The 19,080-nt window shown below is 45.2% G+C and overlaps 1 protein-coding gene across 1 annotated transcript in view; it reads right to left on the minus strand.

Annotated features, from left to right (window-relative positions):
- Window positions 1–18,848, minus strand: part of LOC133340412 (uncharacterized) — a 29,990-nt gene extending 11,142 nt beyond the window's left edge. The window contains exons 1-4 of the mRNA XM_061548609.1: window positions 18,630–18,848; window positions 13,416–13,681; window positions 11,531–12,377; window positions 9,740–9,939 (exon numbers count right to left, since the gene is read on the minus strand). Coding sequence (XP_061404593.1) covers window positions 9,740–9,939; window positions 11,531–12,377; window positions 13,416–13,539 — 1,171 coding nt within the window. The 5' untranslated portion in view covers window positions 13,540–13,681; window positions 18,630–18,848. The remainder of the gene's footprint in view (window positions 1–9,739; window positions 9,940–11,530; window positions 12,378–13,415; window positions 13,682–18,629) is intronic.
- Between the last annotated feature and the right edge of the window lie 232 nt (window positions 18,849–19,080).

A 19,080-nucleotide genomic window follows, 5' to 3' on the forward strand; every position in this document is an offset into this window, starting at 1 on the left:
ATCATCATTTGATCGGCATTTGTGGATGTAAAATTAAGTTTATATATTGCGAGCCGCGGGACCGGCCTTAGCGCCTGGTGATTTTTTGGCGCAATAACTTCGCTCTCGAGTAATTGGCGCGACTGCGAACGCCGCCGATTCAGTTCCCATCTCCCTCCAAAACAACAAAATGTAGTGGCACCGTTGACAACGACGACGATATCTCGCGGCGATAATTAACGTTGGTAAACTTAGCACAAAGCAGGCGCAGACATTTCGTCAAAAGGCTTTACCCGCCAACGTGGAGGCAGACGGCCGTGGTTCGATACAAGGCCCTGGGACAGGGCGCGGGTAATCCACGTAAGATTAAACGACTAAATTAGCCAAATAACCGATTACATAGCGAGCAGACGAGTGAATTACTTGTTAAGGCTAAGAAGGAATGAAGCCAAACGCTTCTTCGCCAAGATTAAACGGCGCCGCTTGCGACACCAGCAGCTGTCACTGGGAGCCTCTTAGGCAACTCTTTACCGGTGGCAGCTGCGAGACACAGCACGCTCTGAACGGGCGCTATTGTTGGTTTAATCCATCACAATCCTCGCATTTATAATACACAAGTCAAGCATCGCTTAACGTAGATGTGACTTTGCTTTAACAAAATCCAACGAGGACCACCCCCCACCACCACCACTTGCTTGCTTGCTTCAACACACGCTCCAGCCATTGTTAACACAGCAACAGCGGCAGCAGAGCGTTAATTACCCACCGATAACAACGACTACAGAGAAAACAACACACACATCTGCGACGAAGAATCGCTGTTGAGGAGAGAGAGATATGAGCAGATAAGGCGACGTGACCTACGAGCGCGAGAGACGAGCCCGTGGTGTAGCAGCAGCAGCAGCGGCAGCGGCGGTGACCTCCCGCCAAACTTCACTTCCCGCGTTTAAATCCCAGGGACCCGGCCCGTGACGTCACCACACTTGGGGTGGGGAACCTCCCCCCCCCTCCCCAACGCTACAAACAATTGTGTGTTTTTTTTAAATTCAGCATCGCGCGTGTCAATCGCTTGCGTCAATTTTCTCCGTGAATTAGCAAGAAGCGGATGTTTTTTGTTGTTGTATATTTTTTTTTTGGGGGGGGGAGCTTTGGTTTAAAGTTGTGGCGCACCAGGAGGAGGGGTTTGTAGGGGGGCGGAGCCGGGCCACAGCTGTGTCTGGATGCGGAAGTGCGCGGGCCACGTGGCTCGCGCGCGTAAACACGGCGACCTGAACGCCGGCTGCGGGCCGCGGGTTCGCAGCGCGCCGCGCGGAACGAACTCGCCACGCAACGCGGTTCGGTTCCCGACACCGGCGACGAGTAGCCGTGCCGGTCGCGGGCCTTCCCTCGGTCGACTCAGCGGTGTGTTGTCAACGTCGCCACTGCAGAGGCGCAGGCGGACGGGCGTGGTGCTGGGCTCCCCCCCCCACCCCGTGTGTCGTGCCGGTCACCCACACGCCCACCCCGTGTGCCGTGCCGGTCACCCACACTCCCACCCCGTGTGCCGTGCCGGTCACCCACACGCCCACACCGTGTGCCGTGCCGGTTACCCACACTCCAACCCCGTGTGCCGTGCCAGTCACCCACACTCCCACCCCGTGTGCCGTGCCGGTCACCCACACTCCCACACTCCTACACCGTGCCGGCCTGCATCGGTGCTACTCGCTAACAGCACTTTCCCCAACAGTCCGTTAAGGCAATACGGGGGATCTTTGTCTTTGGGGCGACTGCGAACCCGGTTTTAATTTCCCTTCGTGGAGGAGTTTTAAGTACCTCGGGGTCTCTTTCGCGTAGTGGTGGTGAGTGGGAGATCGGCCGGCGTGTCAGTGCGGCGTCCTCAGTGGTGCGGGCGCTGCACCGTTCCGTGGTGGTGAAGCGGGAGCTGAGTTCTCGCACAAAGCTCGCGGTTTACAGGTAAATCTACGTTCCCACCCTCACCTATGGTCATGAGCTTTGTTTAACGACCGAAAGGATGAACTCGCGGGTACAAGGGGCCGAAATGAGGTTACTCCGTAGGGTTGCCGGGCCTCACTCTTCGTGATGGTGCTCGGTAGTGCGGGAGAGCCTCCGAGTCGAGCCGCTGCTCCCTCCGGATCGAGAGGAGCCCGTCAAGGTGATTCGGGCACCTGGAACGGAACCAACCCCGAGTACTCTACCGGGCAGCAGCACGTCCCACTGGGGCCGGCCCAGGCGACTGCTGCTGGCGGGACGATGTCGCTCAGCTGGCCTAGGGACGCCTGGGTATTCCCCAAAAAGAGCTGTAGTCTCTGCACAGCAGTGTATATTGTCTAGTAGTGTATAGTGTGGTGTATAGTGTAGTGGTGCTGGAGTCTGTCGCCAGGGAAAGGGAGGTCTGGACCGCCACTACCGCACAGGCTGTTGCCCTCAATATGCGCAGAGACGTGATCACACAATGCGAGGGAGTGTGTTTTTTACGTGTTCCTGCCAACGAGAACCACATACCCATCATCGACCAAGACGTCAACAGTGGACCTCGCCTCTGGAATCGCGCTATGGAACAACCTACAATCTCGGGAGTAACTGGCGAACAACGTGGGACATCCGGAATAAACGGCTCATTCGATACCCAAGCACCATCGCACCTCCTCCTGGCTTTGACATTACTCCTAGAAGGCACTGGGTGTTAACCATCAACCGCATCAGGATGTCAACAAGCCGTTGCCGCACATCTCTTCGTGAATGGGAAAATGAAAGAAAAGCTGCCAGGACTGTCGTGCGAGTGTGGCCACCTAAACTATGGACCAGAGCCGGCCCAGCCACTAAGCGACCCTTGCAATTGCAAAGGGCCCCGTGGCCAGCAGAGGGCCCCCTAGAGTCACTGCTAGCTCGTGGGTGAAAAAAATCATACATCAAAGTGGCCTCCAACCCAAATTTTGCTTAGGGCTCCCAAAGGTCTAGGGCCGGTTCTGCTATGGACCGTATCATGGTAAACCACTGCAGTTTGCACTTCTTCAACAAAGGATCTCGACATTTGCATACTAGCTCCTGAACATATTGCCATACACAAAAAAATAATGATAGAATCATATATAATAGGTGACGTTTCGGGCAATCTCCCTTCATCAAAGCAATTGTCATTTCATTGTTGTGCTCGCCCAGGGGTCTGCAATCAATATAGCACGAGTCATTTTTTGTTCGAATTTACTGAAACTTATTTTATTTCACATGAAATCGCTCGATGGTGGATGGGTGGCCACCATGCATAGAGCAGGTGTTATAGGCTGCTGCTCGGTTACGCAGAAGGCAGGCAGTGCAACCAAATCCATTGTATTATACACATGACCCAACGTCTATGCTCCGTGCTGCCTTCAACCCACACTGACCAGCGTGGTGGACTGGTCAAATACACCCCAGGACATACACGACATGGGGAGGCTGTGCATGTACAACATCATTAGTGGCGCACATTCAGTCATGGATTCACTTGATCGTTGCCCCAATAACTCCAGATTTTCCATTCTCAATGGAGCCTCGACCTTACTGCAAAGTAATTACTTCAGCTCCATGTACAGAATACTTTAACCCTCCATGAATACTGTGTTTAAGAAAAACTTCCAGACATGTAACAACTGATTTGACTGTCATATCATGATCTTTAGAATAACTTTTTACTCTCGATCATACACTGTAATTGGACTGAATTTTCAGTGGTTTCATTACAGCCATGATCAATTTACTGCTGGATGAAGGCCACTCCAAGCCATTGCCATCTCTCATGATCTGATGCAACAAATCCCACACCTCCAACTAGCACACATCTTGCTTGCACACAGATTTCATCGCTCCATCTTTGTGGAAGGTGTCTTTTTTGGCTCATTCCCTCCTTTGATTGCTACTCCATCATTAGTCTTGACCACTGGCTCTTCTTCTTCCATCTCGTGATGTCCCGTCCATCACAGAAACAGTGTTCATGGGTTGTCATGACTTGTCTTCAGGATATCAGAGATGATGAATATTTTTATATACTGTATTTATACATTTCTAAAAACCTATATGTTTGGAAAGTATCTCCTCATGGCAATGAATAACTTTGACGAAAGCGTATATCCATGTCTGACTCTAACAATATGTATTTTGGTATTCTCAACGTAGGTGTTATTTAAAAAGAAATGGTTTACCTTTAATAAAAATAAGTTCCGTCTCAGTGAGAGCTTAAATGAATATAGAATTCAACCAGGTAAAAACGAATACATTTGTTTTATATACGGTACTGCGTTGGTAGTAGTACATATGCATGCATACCAAAAAAATCAGCACATTCATCAATAACACTGCCCTAAATGGAAAACACTGAAAAAATAATAGATGACATTTCGGGAAATATCCATACTTAATAGCACATATGTGCTTCCTCAATGTCTCTAGACTTATGGATATTAAATAATATCATGTCGTCTTTAAATCTCTTCATGGCCTTGCCCCACCATAGCATACCTCTTATCTCCTTCTATGTCCTCTCTTATAGTCTTCATTCAGTATCGTCTCTCTCTGTCCCTCCTCCTTGTGCCCAATCCCATTTTCAGTAATTCTTCCTACTGGAACCTCGCCACTGGAATCAACTTCTCTTGTACATTAAGCACAGTCCCCCTTCATTAACCTCCTTCAATTCCTCTCTTAAAGCCTCACCTCTCCTGCTCATTGTCTTCCTCTTCCCTCCACTCATTCCCATCCATACCCTACCCTTTCGCGATGCATAAGTACCCCCTTATCACTGTCACCCATTTCTCAACCCTTGCACGCCCCTGCCATCTAAATCATCCGATTCTGTCACCGTTTTTTTACCGTCAAGTGCCGGCAGTGAAGGCGCTCTATAAATATAAAATTAGATTAGATTATAAAAGGCATGTGGGTTACAAGGGGAAAAAATAATGAATTATCCCTCATACGCCAGTTTGTATATTTTTATGCTGCGTAGTGATGTTAATGACAAACTTGGTGCGAGTTTGGTTTTGCTAGCCAACACTGCACTCAGCTATGGAATCTCATTCCATAGGGATACAGTGCTGTACACACTTCTACAGAGGCACTTACTGAATAACATCGTGCATATTTACTCAGACTTAAAATAAATGCAATTGTCAGCGTGTAACTTTTGCATAGTTTTTTATTATTTGTTTTTTTTAAACGTATTTTAATTTTTTTTGTTATTTTATATTTTACAATTAAACAGTTTCGTGATAAAAAAGGCACAATTTACAGTGAACACAGAAAAAGGCAAGGTTACACAAAAAACGCCAGAAGCAAACGTGCTTGAAATAAAGCTGTACAACAGAACCCAAGCTCAAGAGACGCAGCAGCGACTCAACAGCTTCTCAGCCATTTACACTGCAGCACACACACGTACATATGTCAGAACATCATTTACACATGGCAAGCGTCAGGTTCATTTCTTGAACTTTCTCTAGTTACTTACAGACTCGACATATTCAAACGGAATAAAATGAATATAAAAGCGACGGATTATATACAGATCACCATCATTTGCCCATATACCTACTAAGCATTACTACCATAATCCAAGAAAGTTGTCGTCTTGTTTACATGAACCTTAAACCAAAGTTAGGTTTGTATAGTGGATACGTTCTAACGGTGATATGTGCTAATATTATTCCAATTAAGGACTCTACACATTGACTTTGGAATGTGTATATCCTTTTGCTGAATACAGTGGCATATTCAACTTCTACTGATCATGAGAATTTTAAACTTTTAACTTTTATACCACCTTACATCTTTAAATGTCGCTTTCACTCTTTAAATATAGAGTAGCGGAATGTACGGACACTCACAATCACAGTAATGCAGGCATAAATAAAGTGAACACCAAACTGCTTTCAGTCCAACAACCGTGTGTGCGCGACTGTTCATGTTACGGATGCACAACATTCTAAAACACGCACGCCATGGGTTCACCTCAACCATATGAGATATGTCAGCTCACCATAATGACCACAAAGCAAGATTCTCACAATGCCCTTTTCTGTTGCTTTGCTGAAACAATTACTTCCACACATCAAGTATACCCTGAGGTTTTTTTTGCTACACTGTACACATGCGATATTACACAATCGGACCAACCGACGCCAGACCACAAACACGCGTAAGTTTTTTAACAACTTTTTTTTTTTTAAACACAAGTTCGATTCCCGACCGGTCCTCAGAAAGAACTGCACTTTCTATATTTATGTTCATTTCCACCAGCATTTTGCTAAATTGTCAAGTATGACGCACTTCAACATTGTCGAAATCTTTAGGTCAACATTTCTGTGAAGACAGAAAAGGCTTTTCTGTAAACTGTGTTCTTGTAGCACCATTAACACAGAACCCGAGATTGTAGCCGATTGGCTTTAGAACCTAAACTACACAGTACATCAATTTATGTACACAAATACTCAAAACATGTTTTGTCTTCTCATAATATGACATTAAAACACAAAGCAATTGCGCCATATGTCTCTATTCAGTACAGGTACTTCGTTTGAAACTATGAAACTGGCAAAAAAAATATATACATTAATGCAGTGGGTCACATTAACAGCATGTTCATCTGCACTCGAGGGCCAAACCACGGTTTCCAGTGTCAGCCTGGTGTAGAGCTGACCTTATATTATCTCTCAATTTCTGCTTAATTTGATTAATCAAATACAATAAACTAGCATGTAATTTGCACAATTTTCACAAATAATGATGCTGGACGCAAGATTGAGGTAGGCAAGGATTAGCGATGTCGTCATCAGTGCATCACGCTGGGCGTGCACCGCTTTGAGTTTCCTGTGTATTGGAGACCAATTAGTTAAAATTGTTTTTATAATCAATGAATCCAATCGTTTCAACGAGAGTATGGTGCTGCAAATATATATAATAAAATACAAAATGATTTACTGGTCACATGTGCGCACTCAGAGGGCTCACATCTCCTGTTTACCATCCTGAGACAGTGTGGAAATGTCACATTCTTATGGCAGGGGCAAGTCTATCCATAGGACATCAACCGTTGACTTCCCCGCAGCGTTACTCATCTATCAATCCGGGGAGGGGGGGCGGGTGTTCAACCCCCAATCAGGACTTGAACTCGCAACCTTCCGCTCACGAGCTGATGGCTCTAACGTGGAGCTATCTGCAAGTCATGACTAGTCACCAAATGTCATTTTATTTACTGGCTAGGCATTCGAGTGGCACTCCGGAATAACCGATATAGCATTTACTACAGGTGAAGATGCTGGTAATTATTTCCCACAATACCCTTTCATTAATGTGCCATGCTTGCATTTAAAACAAAAATCATAATATGAAAACAAGTACTGTATTAAACAAAAACGTTTCAATCTAAATGTATTTCAGAGACGTCAATCACTCAATATTAATCATCGTGAAACATGCATTTTCAAAGCTTAGCATCAAATGGTAGTCAAAGTACAACTAATAAAACATTACTCAGTTTACAAAGATAAAATAAAGCACAATAAAATATCCTGAAAGTGACAAATATTAGGTAAACACACAAAAATTACCTTCATGAACCATAAAACGGTCAACAATCATTTCAAACAGATGATGCCAATGCAGTACAGTACTTGAGTACAAAAAACCTACATAATATGCTAGTAAAAATGTTACTTTTAAACAAATGTCAACAAATATATTCAAAAGCAACTGTAAGGACGCTGTGAAACCAGAATATTTAAATACACTACAGCACAGTATTAAATTAGAAGGTGCAATATTGGGGTTGATGTTTGACTTTGCAATCTGTTGAACATCTACTTTTCTTGTTTACACTATTAATTAATGACATTCCTGATTGCGTATTGAAATATATTTTCCCTGGAATATTTAACTAAAAGTAATATTTTACAGCCCCTAGTCAATTTACAGCTGGATGAATTGTGAAGGTTTAACCATATTTCATCGTACTAGCAAGTACGAGTTTATGGATCACATTGGCCCGGGACCGATTCATATATCACTCACCACTGACTGTGGCTGGAAATAGAACTCAGGTTGTTGGGTTTATAGCGCAGCACTGCTGCACCCCAAAAAGGAGATTATTTATATTTGCAATGGGTTAGACAAGAATGACTAAATATTCATAGCAGGTGATTCACGTTAGTAAATTGAAACCATTACAATATATTTTATTTATTTATTAAATATTCCAGTGAAACCAGATTGATTTTGGTTTTAAATCATATACCAAGCAGGGGGGGGGGGGGGGCAGATAAAATATTCACTAATATAGCCAAGCTACAAAACTGCACATTTTCCATGTTGCTCACATACGGCAATTAAACAGTTGTGCACTTTGACAATTGCAATAGTTGAGCCGTACATGACAAGGGTAAATTATATTATTAAGCTTTTTCGGAGATTTGGAGTGTAAGTATGGCCATGAATTTATAATTATTTGTTTCTGGCAGCAAGTTGAAGTTCATGTTATTGTTACATGGATCATCCCGTTTAGCCAGTTTCCTGACTATTTTACAAGGGAGATTCATGGTGCGTGAGATCCACGTGAACGATGTCCTCATGTTTTTTGTTTGTTTTGGCACTATGAAAAGCCTCAACTGAATTCGAGAACAGCACATCGTCACAGGGGCAAGTTACTTTGCTTCTACATTTTTTTGCAAGACATTTACTGGAGTTGTAAGGAAGTTTCTGGCCCGAGAATATTTTCTTTCTTCCAGAACATAACTATTCAATAAGCCTGTTTTATGTGTACATTAACCGTCACAGCAATTGCGTTAACAAAAACAGTTGCAACTGCAATTGAGTATTTTTCTTTTATCCTCCGAATGATTTGGAACATTGGGTGAAGGGGGTGCGTTTTGGTCCTCAGTCTTCAAGTCTCTCATCCTCAGCCTCTTCTGCTGCTCTGCGAGCCATGAGTATATTTCCACAGTCTTGTGTCGCGCCGGGTACAAAAGTACAAAATGTCCATGTGAACACTTTCAAATCAACACTATCAGTGCAAATTAAACAGGGGCAGGGCCTTGTGAACATGGTTCCATAAATAAGGTAATCGATTCAACATTAAAACGCAGACCCACCAGAAAAATAAACATTTTGATAAAATGTGCATGAAATTCTGACTCCCCCCCCCCCCCCACGTGAACCCGTGATGAAAGATTGACAACGTGAGAGGGGGACATACAAATGTAACTGGGTGGTAACAGGGTTCCTTGATTTACCAAAGAAGCATCACGCACAATATGGAAGAAAAATTATTTGAATATGCACATTTAAAACAGAAATGAACTATACCTTACGATGTAAAGGTACCTTTGCTTTTAAGTGTACTAACTGTATATTTGAAAGGCTGAACTCTATACAACCATTTTATGGTGTAATATTTCAGCAACAACTTGTCACTGGAAATCACTTCTAAAAACACAGCATTGCCTACCTTTGCGCCTGCTTGTGAATCAAGATCCAGGTGATGTTTAGTCAAGTCGTTTGGGAAAAAAAGCATGCAGCTCTACAAAAGTCTACTCAAATTCCAGACATTTACATCTTAAAAAGCACAACCACGTAAAAAACAATAAGCTATGTTCATAAGCACACACACACAGAGAATGACACCAGGGCATGCAAACACATTGACTAAAAACAGTCCTTTTCCCATGTAACTCATGGCTCCAGTCCCATCAAAATTTGTGAGACCTGAATCCGGGCTGCTTTATAACATTTCCCCGGTGCTTGCCAGAAAAGGAGGCCCGGTTCCTGGCGTCATTCTGCCTCTGGAGCTGGCGGCGGCTGGGCTGCAGGCGTGGGCTGCGCAGGCTGACGAGCGTCGAGCGGTGCAGGCGGCGGGCGTTTTCCAACAGGCTGCGGGCCGCGTTCGCTGCCACGCTTGCAGGGGAACGGCGTGGTGCACGGCGTGGGGAGCTGGGCGCTGTGTTGCTGAAAAACAATGTCCATTTTAAAGCTAACTGTAAACGACACAAGCTCATATTCGACGTACAGTAATGCGTATATAAGCTCTCCGATGTGTTTTCGGTTGACATCGCATGCTGTTCGGCACGATGCCTAAAAGGCCAAGAGCTTCCGTTCAGTTCCTGATGACAATAGCACAGCACATGCAGTGTCTCTCGTGACGAGAGCACAAAACTAAAAATTGGGTTGAACAGCGTATTGATTGACACGTCCGACGTTTCACTCCACGTGCTGGGAGCTTCTTCAGGAATTGAAGCTCCTACACGTGGAGCAAAACGTCACATCATGTCCAACACAACATGCAGTACAATCTAAAAAGGAAACAGATCTATACAACAGAATGACAAAAAAACAATTTTTGGTAATTTTACAAATTTTATCCCGATTGTGCTCTCGGTGTCAGATCATGCGAGGTGGAATCCATTTGGATCTCTCACAATGCGGTGCAAACAGTCCAGTTAGAGAATGGCCCACAGAAGCAAATACTACAAAGCTACCTCTGAGATTATTTCAAGTGACCTGGTCTACACAGTAGAGGGCAGCACTGTCCTATCAACACTGCCATGAACGTATTGTCACATGGTATTCTAACCGATATTTTAATTCTCAGAGCTGGAATAGCCAAATTAAGAGCAGAAACAAATGTTGCGTGACTATTTTTTGTACGCAGTTATCGGTGACTGGGCGGAAACCATCAACTCACTACAATTTCAAAACTAGTTTAATCAGCTTCAAACCCAGAATATCAGCAATGCCAGCTCAGCACTGTAACCTTTTCAGCCACCGAGCCACTGAACTTATTCTAGGTGTTAATTATGCATTTAATGATAACAGTTATAATATAATTATCGCATTAGTACACCATGTGAAAAACACAAGGCTCTTTCACCACTAAATGGGCACTGCTTGCCAGCCAAAAAAGGCACAAACTTGGTCCAGCCTAACTAATCCGCATGTAACGATGTACACATAGATTAAAAGTAATTCTTACGATCATGATACATGTATTGAATCGTGCTTGGGAGAATTGTTTTATATTCATACATGTTGTAAATAATTGGCTCATGTTATCTCTGTGGCCACTTTCGGTTGAATTAACAAGTTAGGAAAAATCATGCATACGCATGGATTATGTAACACTTTCCAACATGTGTTTCTCTTTGGAAGTATTTCATTATCAGTATGAAAGCCATTGGTAGCTATCAGGGCAAAACGCATTTACATCTTAGCAATTAATCTTTTTTATATCTGGTTTGTGTCTCCAAGTTTTGGGAAATTATGACCAATTTGGCCAATTTTCAATAATCTAAGTCCCAAACGGCAAAGGAACTTTATATTACAGGTTCATTCATATTGGATCATAAGAGTTACTGTGCCCTTCGGTTCTTGACTGACAGAGAGAGTTAATAAAGACAGAGTTAACACTTTCAGCCTTTATTGGAAACCGTAAAAATATGTAGAAAAATAAGTAGATCTTGAATCAGACCACAACCTTAAACGACGACAACACATCACATCGCAAGGGCACCGATTCGTCACACGCCGTATAATCTGTTACCTTTGCGGAGACTCTTGCCCTCCCCTCTGCACGGGGAAGCGTGTCCGATTCTCCGGCCTGCGGCCCTTGGCCTTGCGCCGGGAGGGCTCCTGCCGCGTCCCCCGTGCTGCGGCTGCAGCCACGGCACCGTGCAGAGGCTGCCCGCTGGGCCGGCGACGGCGGAAGGCGGCATACACCGACATGCTCGGGTGTTCGATGAGGAGGTTCTCCAGAGGGCTGCTCTCAAGGCCCCGATTGGAGCTGCCTTCTCCCGGTGCTGAGAAACACGGCGGGGGAGCGAGCAGCCAGCTCTCCTCCATGCCCCTCGGAGTGCTGGGCTCGCTCTGGGAGCTGCTCCCGTCAGAAAATTCCGCTGCCAATGCACGGCCGTCCGGGAAGGAGAAGTCCTCATCATCGTCGCTGCACTCGGGACAGAGCGGAGCTGGGGGCGAGCCCACGCGCTTGGGCAGAATCCAACTTTCCTCAAGTGTGCGTGGACCTTTAAGGCCACTACGCGCTTGAACCGTCGGGCACTCAGTATTTTTGGCTTCTATAGAACAGGCTGAGGAAGTGGCTGGTGGAGGCTCAAACCAATTGTCCACAAAAGAGATCAGCTCGGTAGGTGCAGAATCAAATGAACTGTCACCGCAAGCATTGCCGGTAGCACCAGGGAAATTCACCTGCAGTGGTAGCGTAGGCTGACAATTTCTCGAATCTTCTGCCTCTCGTGAAGTCTCTGCAGGTTGTGTTGGAGTGCCATCCTCAGAGTTGCTGGTATTGGAGGAAGTAGGTTGCTGGTGAGGAGGGTTAAAGCTGTCATTGTCAACTTCATCCGTAAGGGCATCACGGGTAATATTGCCATTCACGTCTTCTTCGTTCAACGTTGAGTTAAGATTCCAAAGTGACGTTGGGAAAAAGGACAAGCAATAAACATCACAATTAAACCCATGCATATTCATAGCAGACATTCATATAATAACAGCTTAGGTTAATTTAAATGTTTTAAAGAGCGATTAAAACAAAAATAACATTAACAGTATGCTATAAAACCGTGGGCTACATTTTAACTACATATTACACTCGTGGCAATGCTTATGTGATGGATCATTATACTAAATACCTACGATCAAATAATCGGCACGTGTCCAAACCCTTCAGATTTCAGAAGCTAAGCAGATTTTTGCCTGGATAGTCCTTGTATGCCAAGTGTGATCGGCTATGTTCTGCGAGGCTGCGGGGTGACAGTATCGTTGTACTGTACCGATAAGCTCGAAACATCTATGCTCCCCCCCCCCCCGTCTTCACCAACCCGCATTGGCCAGTGAGCAGAAGTATAGTCAAGTTATCTCCGCAGTTCGCATCGCGTGAGGGATGCCCTCATCCAGTGGATTGTCAAAGGGCTGTGCATAAACACTTCTACACACATACTAACCAAGATGTCACCTCACTAAGCATCCACATCAAGATTATATTCTCAACACCTATAGATTCAATCTTAATTTTGGAGCTTTCGTGACTGCAGGAATTATTCTTTGGTTCTTTCGGTAAAGTCACGTATAAAGATAAAATAATAAATTAAATAGCATACTACGACGTTTCAATTGCAACACAAACGTCGTAGTATGCTATTATTTAATTTATTATTTTATCTTTATACGTGACTTTACCGAAAGAACCAAAGAATAGAACCTATAGATTCTTAGCTGCATACTGTAATTCATATGAGTAAAGGTGCAGCCCTGCATGTGCTTGTTCACACCAATGCTGGCAAAAGGGCTTCAGCTAGAGGGATCTCGAGTCAGCTTTCTCAAGGCGGTATTTTGGTCTACACTTACAGGCTGGCTGGACATTATGGAGTTAGCATAATTCAAATTACAGTAATATAAGCGAGGTGCGTATCACTTGCCAGTAAGGTCGATGATTATCCAGCCTTCGTCGCCGTCCGACTCGGTCAGTGAAGATGCGCGCCTGGACTGAGGGGCTGGGTTCTCTTCCTCTGGGAACAAGAACCCACTGAGCCTCTGAAACATGGCAGGTCCCTTCACAAGTGAAGGAGGAATGTGTCCGCCCAGGTGTGGCAGGCTTTAGCACCAGTGGTGGCTTGGTCGAACCGTCCCTCGGCAAGTGAAGGTCTCCCCCCTCTCGAGGATGTTTTCATGCGACCCTGAGACACTGCAACAGAAGATGTAAAGCAACTTTTAACCAGCTGAAAATGTTTCTGTTCAATCTAAATGCCTTGAAATTAATCTTTGGGAGAAAATAATTAACATGTAGTATGGATGTTGAAGTAACTTATAATGAATTGATGTGAATTAGTTTTTTTTTTATCAAGTTGGGGAGGGGGGCTATGACAGCTCAAGGTTGGAGGAGACTCAAGTTTGTAATAAGGCATGTCTGAACAGGCCCTTTTCTGCTAAAGTCATCAGAATCCTTGCTTCTGGTGAAGCTAAATGTTATTAGTCACACAAAGTATTGCGCACATACAAATGCCAGGGCATGGAAGTGAATTTGATAAAGGTAAACAGACCTTTCTGCGTGTTCAAAGTTGTGTCAATGTTTCACAGTTATCGGCGTAACAATGTGCAGCAAAATTGGAAGGTGGATGACCCTTTGACCGCATTCTTTTTCATGGAACCAAGGAGCTGGGAGGGCAGATGTGACCCAACTGCGTCAGCTATTTTGTGATCCATCACTTTAATTATGCGCCCACTAACAGTTGGAACAAAAAAATATCACATCCCCTTGTTGTGTGGCTCTACCCGAGCACTTGGGGTGGTGTGAATAAACCTTCGCAGATCCATCACTATCTCCAAGAGCAGATTCGAGGCTGAAACCACAAAGCATTATCAGCATGTTACGTGGTAACCCTGGACCATGCCCTTTTTATCTGCTGCCCTACTAAGTATGGCAGGAAAATATCCCTATGCTTGGTTACGTTGATGTTTTATATACACCACATCGACATGTATGCCATTAAGCGGCTAATAACAAATTATATTCATTGGTGTTGTGGGCTTAAATCACGCAACTTTACCTCCCTGGGGATGCTCTGTAGTAAAGTATAAGAGACAACAAGAGGAAGGCATATGTGTCTTATAACTGGACCTTATTGAAGGAATGTTCTATATAAACCGCAGCATTGACATAGATGGGGTATGGAAAGGCATATCAAAGTAGCCACAAAATGTGGAAAGTGCCAAAAAATCCATCGACAACACGTTGCTAAGCTGTTGTGCAAGATCTGGAAAACAAACGTTAGTGCAAATAATTAATTATTTTAAGGGGATTATGACCATGTCTTTAATACCATCACACTGGCATAATGCGGTCCAACAGTTCTGTGTTAACCAAGGCCGTAGCCATGGAGTCAACATTGGGGGGCCCCAAACTTTCCAGGGGGTCTGGGGGTCCCCCCCCATAAAAAAAAAAATCTGAATTTGAAAATGAATTTCCTGCCTAAAATATTAAAAAATTCACCAACACATAAGATGGACTTTTTATTTATTTTTTACAATAATGTCTAATAGTGTATTGTATTACATTGCTCTGTTTTTTATTTTTTACCTTTTCTTGTTTCATCATATGTAATGGCAGAGATTAGGGATTAATAAAGTACAATCATAACCACAATCATATAAACAGAAATCTATTTTATAGCAATATATTGGGGGGGATGTTTTGAGCATATTTTAATATTGGGAGGGGATGTGTCCCCTCCAATATATATTATAATCACGGCAATGGTGTTAACAAGCAAACCATTGGCAATGGTGTTAACAGCAAATCATTGGGAGCTGCGTATTGTGTGAAGAATGAGCGTGATTCACACTGTAAAGGGTAGCTGAATCTTTGACGCATAAACACGTTTCATAACAGCGAGGTCATAAAAGCCATATATACACACACACACATGTAAACACAATTACAGGACCATTAACTAGTGCGGTAAAAGTAAAGTCTTATCGAAATGACTTTATTTGTTTGGGCCATGTGTTGTGAGACGTGTTTACTCCCCCAAGGTGTTATTGATCCGCAAGGGGACAAATGATCGATCACGTTCACGTCACGGTGAGGAGCCGACGTCTCAACTCTCGACCAATGGCAACGGCGACAAAACAAAGCACGTCACGGAATCCTGTTTTGAACCAGGCTCCAATTTTTATTCCCGTCTCTTTATTTAGCTGCAGTTTCTGGTTTGGCATGCCGCTCTTAGCGAAATATTTTTTGGGGGGTTACAAAGACAACAAAACGTTGCGTTCTAAAACTTGTGAAATACTTTTTCTCCCCCCTCTCGCTTTATTACTTATCGTACAAGTGTAATGATAAGATGTGCAAAAGAATGTAGCGCGATATATAAGTGTTGGGCGAAGCAGCTGCTGCTCGGGGCATGTTTGGACTCGTCCGCTCCACACGCAAGTGCGAGAGATGTGGTGGTGGTGGTGGGGGGGTCATCTCTGACAAGGCTACGACAGGGACTGCCAACAACAAACGTGGATTGCACCAGCCACCGAGAGCAGCCCTGCCCATTGCCTGGGACACCCAGCCCACACAGTTTATTTCTGCACCTCAAGCATCACCGTGAACCCTATATACCCAGGTCATAGCTTATTAAAATAAACATCTATTTTGCACGTAAGAATTGGGGATCAATAACTGTGATTTATCAGCAGCCATAATGAAATTATCCCCCAGTCTCCGTCTCTCACGGTTTTGTAATTCGCCTAAACACCTGCACACGATCTGGTTTCAATAATAATGTTCAAATCTAGAATAATAATGTTCATTTTAATCTAATAAAGCCTCACCTGATTTTTTTTTTCAGGAGGGTCCTACATTGGGGATGTTTCGTCAAATCCAATTATAAGTGGCTTGTGGGGATAAACTGTAGAACTCAGAAAACCACTTAACCACACACACTTGGGGATAACACTCAGAGCGCAGCAAAGATAGATTCAAGAATCTGTACTGTCCCACCATGCTGGCCACCTCGCAGCACACAACCCCAAACCCTGGTCCGCATCCTCTCTCTGGGCAGTCTTCCATCCAACTACAGTCACTAACCAATCCTGCCCCTACATCTTTACTCAATTCCTGCCCATACCCCCACCCACCACCACCACCCCTATCGTCACATCACCAAAATTCAACCCTCAAAATAACATCCCGTAACAGCCGCTCTCCCGAACCAGAACAAAACACTCAAACCCCGGCCTGCGTGCTGTGTCCCCCCCCTCCCTCTCTCTCCACCCCTGCTTTTCATTTATTATTTATTCGCTTTTTGTACACGATGTTCCGCAGGGCCCCTGTGTGCGCGTCGCTTAGCCCAGAGGACGTCATCCGAAACACTGGGAAGGGCTTCAAAAACCTCGCTCGCTCGCACGCAACCACCCACACCCAGCCACGCCTCCTCCTCCATCGCTCTCCTCCTCTGCCCTGCCGAGCAGAGACCTCGGCCCCATTCAGCTCTTTGCCTGCACACCCCCATCCATTGGCGCCTAGTAACAAGCATTATTCCGAACCGAGCTGCCCAATGATTGCTCAGCGTGTGGACGTTGCTGGGTCATATTTCTAGCCGGCGTCAGCGGAATCCGACAGCCACCACCAACCACCACCAACACTTTGTCGTCCACCACTACCACCACTATCCCCCACCATCAGCAACCACCTCTTTCTTCATCCCCGCCACCACCACCACCACCACAAATCAACAAGCCACTGCCCCCCACTCTCCTCCGCCCTCCTGCCCTCAAACAAAGAGATTTCCTCGACATCACCGCTGCTAAGGGACACGAAGTTCCTCCCCAGGATTATGGTGTGCAGCTTTAGGGACAAAGACGCACCTAATGTTATTACCCAGTCTCACGTGTTAACACACACACACACACACGCCCAGAATCAGCAGCTTTATTTATGCTGGGGGAATCCGATGAGCTATAAAGCTCTTTTGCACAGATGATGCCCAAACGCACAGTAGTAGTGTGCATAGAAATATATTTTCTTTTCAACCAAAAATGTGTCACTCTACCAGTGTGTGTGTGTGTGTGCGACACCACGCCAGCCTCACGTCAATGACCACCACAGTCCCGGGTTTATATTGAAGTGAAATCGTTAGCAGTCTCTGCTGTGCCGATTTTAACACGTTTTATTGTTGGTATTATCTTGTAAAACAAAACCAACAACCCACGTCTCATTATTAACGTGTGGACATATATGTGTATATATATGGGTATATATAGTCCTTCAAGCCAACGTGTGCCATGTACTGTATAATACCACAACAACAGCTTTTTATATAATTATTATTATTCTCACGCTCCGAACGCGGATGTATCCAGATACAATAACATTACGCAGTTGATGTTGACTCTGGAGTAACAATGTTGGCGATTGCTCAGGCCAAGCATTGGCCATTGCAGCAGTGAACTAGGAAGGGAGTAAACAACTCACGGTTACCGCAGTCCACAGATTATACAATGTACATACCCCATGTGTACACACGTACATACATAGTCCATGTGTGTAACATACACATGGGCGTACAGTGATGTGTTACAGCACCATCTGTAGGGCAAGTGTTGCCTAACGGCAGTCTGGTCTACCACGCTACACACACGAAGACAAAGATCGCGTCCTCCCCACCAACATCCAGTTCTTGCGAGCACCTATGAAGGCCGGCACGAATAAGTGGCGGTGTCGTACATGGTATGGCCAGTACCATCCCCGCCAGGACGATCTTGTCTCTCCCCAGGTGCTGGTGTTTACACACCGCAAGCAGGCACTCGTTTGAGGTCAAGTCGACCAAGAAGAGGCCCAGAACAAACGCGCACACACACGCATATTCCCTGCGCAATAACAAAAAAACCCAACCTCAAACGCACCAAAGTCAGTCAGCTGAATAGGAGCCAAGGGCAGGGGAGTCTTGAAAAGCCCAGAGCAGGAGGGAGAGACGCCATGGTGAACGAGAAAGTCGTAGCAAAGACAACGCCAGGCGTCTACGGCATCAACAACAGCAGCAGCAGCCACACACGGTGGTGGAGGGAGAAGACATTGGCCCGCAGAGCATAACCAGAATGCTGGGGGTTCAACCCCGGGACGTGTTGTGTGTGCGTGCGTCTCTTACCTCGGGGGGGAACAGTGCAGCAGCTTGCACCCGCCGCCGTCGTGCACCGCGATATTCGTCGTCGTCGATTTAAACACACACACGCGTACACAATAATGTAATAATTATAGATATATATTTAAAAATATGATTTTATTTTATTGTTTGTTACAAAAATACGGTATATTTCCCCGACGCTCCGAGCCTGCCTCCGCCTTTGTTTATCCCGAGCTAAGTGCTTTAATACTTTTCTCCGCTCCTTTTTTGTTGTGTTTTTTTTTTCCTGGAGCCCGAAACAGCTGATCGCGCATGACGTCACGCCCCCAACACCATACAAGGCGAGGCCGCGCCCCCCCCTTCCCTCCCCCCCCTCACAGCTGCTCGAGCACGCGCACCGCCCCCAGCACCATATAAGGCGAGACCACGCCCCCTTTTCCCCCATAGCCACTCACAGCAGCTCGAACGCGCGCAA

The sequence above is a fragment of the Lethenteron reissneri genome, chromosome 9 (assembly GCF_015708825.2).
Source record: "Lethenteron reissneri isolate LAM-NWPU_2019-01 chromosome 9, ASM1570882v1, whole genome shotgun sequence".
In the NCBI taxonomy this organism is placed as follows: Eukaryota; Metazoa; Chordata; class Hyperoartia; order Petromyzontiformes; family Petromyzontidae; genus Lethenteron; species Lethenteron reissneri.